The sequence below is a fragment of the Bos javanicus genome, chromosome 6, assembly GCF_032452875.1.
Source record: "Bos javanicus breed banteng chromosome 6, ARS-OSU_banteng_1.0, whole genome shotgun sequence".
Lineage (NCBI taxonomy): Eukaryota > Metazoa > Chordata > Mammalia > Artiodactyla > Bovidae > Bos > Bos javanicus.
Window position 1 is genome coordinate 29,463,152 of NC_083873.1, and position 12,224 is coordinate 29,475,375.

The 12,224-nt window shown below is 37.5% G+C and overlaps 1 protein-coding gene across 2 annotated transcripts in view; it reads left to right on the forward strand.

Annotated features, from left to right (window-relative positions):
• UNC5C (unc-5 netrin receptor C) overlaps nt 1–12,224 on the forward strand; it is a 426,113-nt gene that overhangs the window by 223,078 nt on the left and 190,811 nt on the right. For both annotated transcript variants that reach the window (XM_061419608.1, XM_061419609.1), the window contains exon 2: nt 10,949–11,170. In XM_061419608.1, the coding sequence (XP_061275592.1) occupies nt 10,949–11,170 (222 nt within the window). The remainder of the gene's footprint in view (nt 1–10,948; nt 11,171–12,224) is intronic.

Sequence of the window (12,224 nt, forward strand, 5' to 3'; positions counted from 1 at the left end):
TAGAGACTGGCAGCAATCAGATCAGGCGGGTCCTTGTCAGCCTTGTTAAAGAATCTGATTTCATTTTCAGTCAATGCAAAGGCATTGAAGGGTTTTAAGAAGCAGAGGGGGTGGAGCAGAAGGTTGTATGTGTGACATGATCTGATAATTGTAGCCAGAGTTGTGGATGAGATGCCCAAGGGAGAGACTAAAGGAGGGAATCTTAGAAAGTATCTCTCTGTATTCAAGCAGGAAAGAACGAAGAGAAAGGTCACAGAGGTAGGGTGGGAAGCAATCCAGGGCTAATGCACAGTCCCCCAGAGAGGAGGGAGCGGTGCAATGAAGTCAAGTGTTAACTGAGGCCAAGGAGTTGCAGAGAGACTATAATCAGATGTAGCATGTTATTTCCCACTCACAAAATGTTATAAATTCAACTTTGATTAGTGAGGGGATGTATTTAGTCCAAAGCTATGCACACCTCATGATATATGATATTTACAGTTGCTTAGAGGATAGACATATTTTTTTATACAGGAACTGGATGTGTACTTATAAACACTAAAGAACCACCTTTCAAATATGTATACTTCTGTTATATTTTGTGCAAGGATTTCTTCTCATGTAATTCCTATATATTTCTGTCTTATAGAACTTCTTTAGGAACAGTTCAAATGAGAAGGAAAAAAAAAGCTGAAGTTCTTGACAGGCACTGGACTACATGTCAGTAATGCAGAAATGAATAAGATAAAAACTCTTCCTAACCCTTGAACTTGCCTTCTAGTAAGGAAGAACTATAAACAAGAAGAAGAGTAGAGAGCAATGGGTGGTGATAGATGATATCAGGGGGTTATGTCCAATATTTGAAGCAGGGTGGCCTTCCAAAGAAGGGGTGTTTTATACCTGAAGAATGAGTAGGAGTTATGACATGAGATGGTGATAAAGTGTGGGAAGTGTAATGGCCAGCTTTATGTGTCAGCCTGGCTAGGCTGCAGTCCCCTTGTTCAATCAAATAGTAACCTAGGTGTTGCTAGTGAAGTCTTAGTGCTGCTTATTTGGCTCTCAATGGATGGAATCAAGAACACACTTTTTATCTAGGATAATTTCTCTTACTCAAGGAAGCTAATTTGGGGCTTAATCACATCCAGAAAATATCTTCACAGCAACACCTAGACTAGTGTTTGATTGAATAATTGGGGAGTGTATTCTTGGCATCTTGACTTGTAAAATAGACTGTCACTAAAGAGTTTAACAGGAATGAAATAAATATGTGCTATTATGAATATAATGTTAAATTTTCAAATCTTTATTGGATTCTTTTAAACTATAAGTCATTATTTTAGTTAAAATATAAGGATTAACTTAAGATTTATGTTGTCTTATTTATCTATTGATAATTGTTTAGTTTCTATAATATTTTTCTGAGCGATCTTGCTTTATTCATTAGATTCCTGAAGTTCAAAATAATAGAATAGGATTTATAACTCTTAACTATTAATGGAGAGTAAGAACGCAGTAGAACTTATCATGGGGGGAGGGGTAGAACTTTTTCTTAATTCACTATATAAATCTTTATGTGTTGTGTGTTAGTCGCTCTGTTGTGTCCAACTCTTTGTAACCCAGGGACTATAGCCCGCCAGGCTTCTCTGCCCATGGAATTCTCCAGGCCAGGATACTGGAGTGGGTAGCCATTCCCAACCCAGGGATCAAACTTGGGCCTCCTGCATTGCAGGAGGATTCTTTGCCATCTGAACCACCAGGGAAGCCCATTAAGTTTCTAATTGTGTTAGCAAACCTTTCTGACATCCTAAAATTAATAAGCACATTAAAGTGAAAGTCAGTATTAATGAATTATAAACATGTTATTTACATAACCAGACTAATTGGCCAATTTTTATTATAAATTCAGATTATCGTAAACTTAGTATCTTTTATTTCACTATCTCATTTTATAAGAAAAAAAGATTTCATTGAGAGATAAAGTGCAGCTTGACTATAGCAGCTAGGACAGCCCTAGTATAGAGAAGATAATCCACAAATATTTTTTGAGCAAATTTTGAGAAATATAGTAAACTATCTTAAAGTCAGAGATCACACAGATGAAGAAATTAGGACAATAGACTATAAGAGAAAAATGAGATATGACTAGTCAGAATGCAATAAATACTGTATAGCTATAAGTAATGTTATCTTTGAACACAGGTGTTAGTGAAGACATCACCTAAGGCTTTGTGGAGTCAGTAGCATTGATTTGGGAAGGTTTAATGTAGTGAAGAAACCGATGCTGGTTATCCTAGGCAGAAGCTGTAGGTTGCACGTGGAATTATCTAATTTCCCCTTTTCTTAATTTAAATACAAACTCAAAAACACATTAAAAAATAGAAATCCTCCGTAGTCTAGCATGTGAAAAATCCACTCCAAATAGAGGGAAAAAATTCCCCCTAAAGCTCTCTGATTCTTCTCCCCAAGAAGTATTTACTGTTAATATTTTTGAGCTTTGGCTTCTAGGCTTTGCCTTACACTTTTTCTTGTGATTTATTAATGCAGCCATCTACACACACACACACACACACACACACACACACTGCTCTTTCTGCCCTCTCTCCTTTCATTCCTTCTTTTCTGTCTTCTTTAACAGGAGTTGCATCACTCTATACAGATTGGCTGAAATCTTGTTTTATTTGCCTAGTGAATAATGGATACCCTTTTAATTTAATACATACAAATTTGCCTCATTTTTATTGATGAAATAGTGTTCTCCTATATCATTAATAATTATCTGATCATTCCTTAGTTTGTTGTTAAGTTGTTCTCAGACTCATTTAAATAGTTAATTTCAGCTGTATTTTGTTGCAATGTATCATTTATTTGTTTAAATAAACAATGCTGCAGTGAACATCTTTGTATACATTTATATTCTGATGCCCTTATGTCTGAAACAGGGATTCGAAGAAGTGGGATAACCTATTTGGGTGTATACATAGATTTAGTTTTTATTTGTATTTTCAAATACTCTCTACTGTGATACCAATTTACACTATAGCCAGTATGTGCAAATACACATTTCCTCAAAACCTCATCAATCATTCAGTATATTTTAGTTAATGTGATAAGCAAAAAGAAACTTACCATCATGCTTTACATTGCATTGATTAAATTATTTGAAGAAGGAAGCAAACTTTTCTAAGATGGTGTATAGAACACATGGCAAAGTAGAGACTGTAGGCAGGAAAACACTTAGGATTTTATGTTAGCAAAAGTCAGAAATAATAAAGGCTTAAACGGGGGCAGAAGGAGGTGCCTCTCTTTCACAGCTAAGTGCATGTCAAATAGCATGCTGACTTCATGTCACTATTAATAATGTATGGGGATTATTTGGAAATTATTTCCTTAAACGTAGAAAAAAAGTTTTTTTCTTTTAGAGTTAGAAATCATGCAGTACTTTCAAATTGTCCAATACACTTAAGGCATTATATATTCCACTACTTAAATTTAAATGATGTATCCATTAATATGTTACTTGTAATATAAGCCATAGTCTTTGTCTTTCAAAGGATATTTTAATCAAAATATTAAAAATAAGCTGAAGTCTCATTCAAATAGTTAATTCCAGTTGCCTTTTGTTGTAATATATCATGAATTATTTCTCTGATGGATGGGCAGCCAAATGCAGATAAAATTAGCTTTGCAGTCATTCATTTTAAATTGCTCTTGAATCATTTGGAAGTAAATTCCATTTCAAAAGACTATGCTCCAGGTCTCAGACAAAGAGATAATAGTCCTATATTTTATGATATAAGCAGTAATAGCTTAAGTCTTATGATTTAGAAATATAGAAACTTATGTATTAAGTTCATGAAAATTAAAGCTTAATATATAGCAATAAAACCAGAAACCTACAGCTTCCTAGATTGATGTTCATAGCATAATATTTTCCTGTCAAAAATTAGGTGGAATGAAAGTCTATAAAAATAATAATGGTGCAAAGCTTTCTCTTCTTGTATATAAATGAAAATACAAAAGGCTATATGAGATAACAGAAAAGGAATACTGAGATTTACCTGATATTGAAATGAAACTGTTAATATCATTGTTGAATAATGGTAGAAAGTGGAAAATTATATCATGTGTTAGGGAGGGTAAAATGAAAAATAATGTTAAATCTGAATCAAAAAGGCAGTATATCTTTAAGTTAACACTGAACTCAACAAACAGAATAAAACCAAATTTGGAAATTTTTCTTTGTTCATTTGAATGAACTACATGTAGAAAAATTATTTAGCTATTTAATTAAGTCAATTTGTCCAAATAGTGTAATGTGGACAGTATCAGCATCTGGAATGTGCCTTTATATATAATGACTTAGGATAACTGTAGTGCGTTGTCAGAAATAGCTTCACAGTCTGAAGTTGCTATTCACAAATCGAGTTCCCATTATCTCCCTAAAGACTTCAGGAGGCGCTTTGGACATTTATATTAAGAAATAAAGTGGTAAGAGGATGCACTCACTGCTCTAGCTGGCAGAAAAATCAAATTGTTCTTTTATAGCTTCAACTTTTGCAGCATGACCTTAATACTACTATCAAAAAGCTGGCTTATTTGTGCAGTAAAATGAATTGCATGCTAGGAAATGATCTCAGTAAACAGCCTACCAGTTCAAGGTAGAATCTCAAACCTTGTTTATTATTCTCACGTACCTCTAGTGCCCTAAGAATGTTAACCTTGGTGTGGCAGGAATTTTATTTGTTTTGGATCAGGCCTTTGGATGGGCACTGAAGTACATCGAAGGGAAAGCCAGCAACAGATACAATCACACACTTCCCCTTGAACACCACTGCAGACACACTTGCTTAGAGAATTGATCAGCAGCTGAGTTTCTCAGTCTGAAAAGCCATGTTTTCTTCTAGAAAAAATCTGATCACTATAAGAAGCTGGGAAATACCAGATAAGTTCTAAAGTGGATATCCACTAAGTATATCTAATTTTAATTCTCAGACTTCACATGATGTGAAACACTCAACTAAACGATGTTTATAGAGAGGGCCACCTTCATGGTCTGTGACCTGTGCTCTCACACAGCACCTATGCTTTGTTTAATACCCTGCTGTAAGCGTCTCTGAAGTCTTAATACATTTTTATACAAGGGATCCCCAAATTGTCATTCTGCACTGGGCCACACAAATTTGATAGCCAATCCAGTCTGTAGATTTTACTATTTTTATGACACCTTATATTTGTAAATGAATTTGAGGCACTGTAAAGAGAAGACTCCTGAGAGTCCCTTGGACTGCAAGGAGATCCAACCAGTCATTCTAAAGGAGATCAGTCCTGGGTGTTCTTTGGAAGGACTGATGCTAAAGTTGAAATTCCAGTACTCTGGCCACCTCATGCGAAGAGTTGATTCATTGGAAAAGATCCAGACGCTGGGAGGGACTGAGGGCAGGAAGAAAAGGGGATGACAGGGGAAGAGATGGCTGGATGGCATCACCGACTCGATGGACATGGGTTTGAGTGAACCCCGGGAGTTGGTGATGGACAGGGAGGCCTGGTGTGCTGCGATTCATGGGGTCGCAAAGAGTCAGACATGACTGAGAAACTGAACTGAACTGAACTGAACTGAACTGAAACTCTAAAATACCTTGTGGATCTGTTAAGAATGCTCAAAGTCACATTAGTGTGAGCCTTTTGTTGACCTTCTGTAAGTGCCTGATACTATGCTAGACTTATGGAAAATAAAAACACAAACAGTAGACCCTGTCTTCAAAAAACTTTCATACTAGTGTTAAGAATTTGTTATATATTTCTGGCTTTGAAAATTGGGAATAGTTGGATAACTCTGGTTGCCAAAATTGGAAAGCAGATTTCTCCATATGTGAGAAGCAAATTTATAGTGTGAAGAGCTAAATGTTCATGAAAAGGTATTTGTAGGTGAACACTTGCAGATGATATTTTTTTCCTTATTGCACATGGTATTTGGAGATGATCACTTTTTCCTTGTTAAATGCATATAGATGTAAGCATACTGGATATTTAAATACTCAGCCATTTTTCTTTAGAAATCTTGATTGAAGAGAATTGACTTGCTTGATTTTTTTTTTAATTACTCTAGTAAAAATAGAAGATAAAATTTCATTAAAAGGCAATTTATGTAATACCACTATATCTGGAAATCAATGCTGACACTTGCCATTTTTTGTCTAGAGCAAAGAAAGTTTTCTCTTAGCATGCTTAACCTAATGGTGGGAGAGCTGTTTTCTGGGCCATTTTCCACAGTTGGGCATGGTACCCAGGCCATCTGTTGTAAATGATCAAAGAAAGGGTTTCTCAACAGCAAGCCCACTGATAATCAGTACAGTTGTACTTTGTATTATCTGTTTCACTATGTATATCTTACTGACTCAGGGTCTTGAAAATTACCTTTATAAATGTCATTCTTACACCCGAATTAAGTACCAGAAGTGATGTGCCATATTGCCTGATGTGAATTAATCTAGGGCATGGACTTAAATACACTGTATCTGTAGCACAAGAAATATTAATAAACTAATATGCTGTGATTGGTTAAGGCATCTCTCTAGATCAAATTTAAGAATGGGTTCATACATAGACTAGAATGATGTATTAAAGAAACACTGGAGTTATGATGAAAACATTTTAAATGATAGAAATAATTTCTTAAAAAGTTAGATATTGTTATTTAACAGACACCTTGAAAAATTAATAATTTATGAAGCCTCAGACTCATAGAATTATTTCTCTTTCCTTGTAGTGATCATCTATGTTTTAAAATTCAAAATTTAGGAAATTCAAAATTAGTTTGTTCATACATTTTCTAAATGCATCAAATCATTACTGTTTTTTCCCTGCACTTAACAGAGCCCTGTTTGCCTTGAAAGCATATGTGTGACTTTTTCTTGGACTAGTCCATTAAGGTTCCCAGTGGTTTGCAACAAAATAATCAAATGAATTTTTTTTGAAATGACTAAAGCAGCTCATATTATTTTATCCACATTTGAACTTGACTGAAGTCAGAGATGAAGTGAAGAATGAAGAGATATATGTATTGGCTAGGCAGGGTAATCAATTCTTAGTCCTTTTCTATCTTTCTGTGGGAGAAGGCAATGGCACCCCACTCCAGTACTCTTGCCTGGAAAATCCCATGGACGGAGGAGCCTGGAAGGCTGAAGTCCATGGGGTCACTGAGGGTCGGACACGACTGAGCGACTTCACTTTCACTTTTCACTTCCATGCATTGGAGAAGGAATGGCAACCCACTCTAGTGTCTTTGCCTGGAGAATCCCAGGGAAGGGGGAGCCTGGTGGGCTGCCATCTATGGGGTTGCAGAGTCGGAGACGACTGAAGTGACTTAGCTTAGCTTAGCTTATCTTTCTGTAGGATGTAAACAGGTAACTACGTTTGCTACATTACTGAATAAGGTAAGGTGGTATATAATCACCTGGTATCTTACAATCATCATTCCTTCTAAAGGAGCAAGTCTCCTCTTCTAGAACAATGACTGAAAAAAAGGCTTTTTTACATTTTGCTTACTTGAATAAATATATTGTTATGGAATACATATACATGTTGTAGTATAAATGTACACAAATAGTTAAAAATTTGAGTTACCCTCTGCCTTTGTGAGTAATAATTGAAAACAACAGTAACATTTTACAGAATTTGAGTCTTATATTTTGTGGCACTTTATTGATTATTGGCATGGTCCATCATTACATGTATCAGTAAGTGCTTCAGAAGAGAAAAACAACAAAAAATGGAATAAGGCCTTCAAGACATCAGCTTCGCGCTGATGGGTCTGTCAGTACCTCAGTTCCCTGTTCCTTTGCCTTTCTGAACTGTTTATTTAGGCACTCTTGAGTGTTCCTGCACATTGACTACATTAGCTGAAGTTGATGGAAATGAGGTTATTCTGTAGTAAGCTGACAGTCTGGGTCCTTGATGTCCAACAATTGAAAAACCAGAAATGATGCCCTGTCAGAAGAAAGTATATTAAGGAAGTAAAGTGAGAAAACAAGTTAGGGACGGAAAACGTTGTTTCCATTGCAGGGTCAGTCGTTTATAATTGTGGAGTGGTTTTGAAAGCTAGTTTTGTCTATGATGCAGGTAAAGCCAGTTTTGACTGCAGAACAAATTAGTAGAGACTAGATGTCCTTACTAATTGACTGTGATCACATGACCCAGATGGAAAAGTCCCAGGCCAAGTTTCTTAGTGGACAAATGTCCCCTTTACCAATGGCTGTCTCCTCAGCCAGGGAAACAACTGAATAAGCCAGGAAATGACTTCCACGATAATGTCTTAGCAATCAGTGTTTAACTACCAACACCATAATCAATATTTGCTGCTGAATATATGCGCTTTTTTTTTTGAGCAAACCTAGGAAGATGGTGCGGAGAAGGCAATGGTACCCCACTCCAGTACTCTTGCCTGGAAAATCCCATGGACAGAGGAGCCTGGTAGGCTGTAGTCCATGGGGTCGCTAAGAGTCGGACACAACTGAGCGACTTCACTTTCACTTTTCACTTTCCTGCATTGGAGAAGGAAATGGCAACCCACTCCAGTGTTCTTGCCTGGAGAATCCCAGGGACGGGGGAGCCTGGTGGGCTGCCGTCTATGGGATCACACAGAGTCAGACACGACTGAAGTGACTTAGCAGTAGCAGTAGCAAGAAGATAGTGAAGGACAGGGAAGCCTGGTATGCTGCAGTTCATGGGGTCGTAAAGAGTGGGACATGACCTAGCGACTGAACAACGACAATACATACTTTTAAAGAACTTGTAAAAACTTTTAATTTTGGCCTCAGAGTTTTAACTTACATATTAGCCTAGGGTGCTTAGTCAATGTAGGAAGTTAATAATAGTTTTGTTCTCCACTATCCTTCATAAGAAGAAAATTATCAGGGCTAACTGAAATGTAGTGTATTAGATTCCTTTGTCTTTTGTGAAGTATAATAATAGGGTTTCTAAAGGCACTTTTATTAGTTTCTGTTTTTTATTTGGAATCATGCAGAAACCAAGTTAAAGGAAAATATACCTCAAATTGTGTAAGTATCTGTAATGGTCTTGGGGTTTTGTTTATTCAGTGGTATTGGAACAGCAAGGGAGGAGCAATATGTTTGATAAATTTCAGTGTATAAAAAAATTTTTGTTCTTCATGTTAATACTCTAATATTATTAATATTCTAATGAGAATAAGTGTGACTAATCATATAACTTATGGTATTTGAGATACAGTTTCCAAATAAGACTAAACAGCATTTCTAAACTCTAGGTTTTACTGCAGAACTATTCATATTAACACTATTTGTTGACTTGATGTTATCATGTATATTTCCAGTGTTGAGAATAATTCTGAGTCAATAATAATTTATAAATAATAACTATAAATTAATAATTAAATAAATATTTTTGGTTAAGTGAATGAATATATCACGAAGTGGCATCTTTTGAAAATAATGACAGACTTCAATCTGAACTTAAAGATCTTTAACTCATATTTCTAGTATTTCTTTTAAGCTCCTTGCATAGGATTCAAGGCTTACCTAACAGCCAGATGGCTCAAGTGGAAAAGAATCTACCTGCCATCACAGGAGACATGGGTTTGATCCCTGGATCGGGAGGATCCCCTGAAGGAGGAAATGTCAACCCACTCCAGTATTCTTGCCTGGATAATCCCATAGACAGAGGAGCTTGGCTACAGTCTATGGGGTCATAAGGAGTGGTGTACAACTTAGCGATTGAATACACACACACACACACACACACACACTTTATACTTTTCAAATAAGTTTTACTGATAAAGTTGCTCTTGGTTTTGTCAGCTCTCAAGGGTAACACTGTGTAGTGGGAGGGGTAGTGCTATGTTGGGAAGATCACAGTTTGTGAGGGAAACAAACCTCGGTTTTGATCTCAGTTCTGCAAGTTATTACTTGTGTTCTCAGGGCAAGATAATTATCACCCTAGATATTGTATTTTGTCATGTGTAAAAATAAGAATAATCATCTAAATCCTTAAACAACTAGTCACTAGACCTAACATATTGCCTGTTTAATAGCAGGCACTCAAATTACTTAATTAGATGATTTATGAATCATTATTGTTATCAAGCCAGGTTTGTTTTGCCCAGTATACAGCAAGCCAAAATGCAGAGCTGCCTAGGTTTTCAGGAAAAAGGGCAGCTAAGTATGGGTATCAAGGAGCAAGTCTCAGAACCACCTCTCCGAAGGCAAGGGTTCAGAGTATTTATGCGTGCATGCTAAGTTGCTTCAGTTGTGTCCAACTCTTTGCGACCCTATGGACTGTAGCCCACCAGGCTCTTCTGTCCTTGGGATTTCCCAGGCAAGAATACTGGAGTGTGTTGTCATGCCCTTCTCCAGGGGATCTTTCTGACCCAAGGATCAAACCTTTGTCTCCAGCATCTCCTGCATTGGCAGGCGGGTTCTTTACCACCCACTAGTGCCATCTAGAGGTATCTATGAAGTAAAGAATAAAGAAGCAGGGTTGTCTAAGGCATGGGGAGTGTGGGGAGCTCAGGGAAAGGGGACTGGAAAAAGGTGCAGTTAATTGTTCTACACAGGTGTAAGTCAGCTCAGGCCTTTGTTTATTCAAAAATTAAGGCACTTAGCAGGATCTGAGGGTGGAGTTTTCAGCCCTTAGATGTCAAAATGTCATCCAGTGGACACTAGCACATGCCCAGTTGAAGGGTTGATGTTCCTATACCGTTCGACTCAAGCTAGACACAGCTGATTGCAAGTTCCTAGAAAATGATTCCTAAACATCTTATTGTTTAGGTGTGATGCGAAGTACATGCAAGCCTTCTGTATACCTTGATTAAAGAAGGCAGGTGAAATGGATATGACTAATGATTGCCCACAGTTTTATTAATTTTGAACAAATAGCAAGTGAAAGGCAAATGGCTACAAAGTTCTAAACATTTTTCATTTTCTCGTTTTCCCAGATGACGACTTTTTTCATGAACTCCCAGAAACCTTTCCATCTGACCCACCTGAACCTCTGCCACATTTCCTTATTGAGCCTGAAGAAGCTTATATTGTGAAGAATAAGCCTGTGAACCTGTATTGTAAAGCCAGCCCTGCCACCCAGATCTACTTCAAGTGCAATAGTGAATGGGTTCATCAGAAGGACCACATAGTAGATGAGAGAGTAGATGAAACTTCTGGTGAGTTTTCCATTGCATTTGCACTGCTGTTTAGGATTCACTTACTACTTTGATGTGTCGTCATATTGTTCCTTCAGTTATTGAAATTGAAAGTACAATGATTATCCTTTGGTAAAAAAGTCTAAGGCCGTTTGGTTAAGATTTGGTGATATCATTCCCTGTATTGCAAAGTAAAATGTGATGAATAAATCTTGACTTGATTCCTGTTGAACCCCATAGAATTAAGGTATGGTTTATACTTAAGAGGGCTTCCTTGGTGGTCCAGATGGTAAAGAATCTGCCTGCAAAGCGGGAGCCCTTGGTTCGATCCCTGGTTTGGGAAGATATCCTGGAGACTGGAATGGCTACACACTTTGTTATTCTGGCCTGGAGAATTCTATAGACAGAGGAACCTGTGGCCTACAGTCCATGGGGTCACAAAGAGTCAGACACAACTGAGTGACTTTCACTTATACTTTATACTTAAGAAGATAAATAATGAGCATGAATAGACTGAATCATGGTAAGTAAATACCTTAGTGACAGATGCCTTTGAATTTCACTTGTGTTTTCAAGTCTGGTTGTCAGGCCTAAATATCCTGGAATTGAGGAATGTTTTCAATTAAAGATAAATTGTACTTGTTTACCAACCCACTCCAGTATTCTTGCCTGGAGAATCCCGTGGACAGAGGAGCCTGGTGGACTGCTGCCCATAGGGTCACACAGAGTTGGATAGGACAGAAGCTCCTTAGCAGCAGCAGCAGTACTTGTTTACATGATTGTCAAGTATTAATTCCCATGCATCAGTTCAGTTCAGTTCAGTCGCTCAGTCGTGTCCGACTCTTCGCGACCCCATGAATCACAGCACACCAGACCTCCCTGTCCATCACCAACTCCCAGAGTTCACTCAGACTCACGTCCATCGAGTCAGTGATGCCATCCAGCCATCTCATCCTCTGTCGTCCCCTTCTCCTCCTGCCCCCAATCCCTCCCAGCATCAGAGTCTTTTCCACTGAGTCAACTCTTCACATGAGGTGGCCAAAATACTGGAGTTTGAGCTTTAGTATCAGTCCTT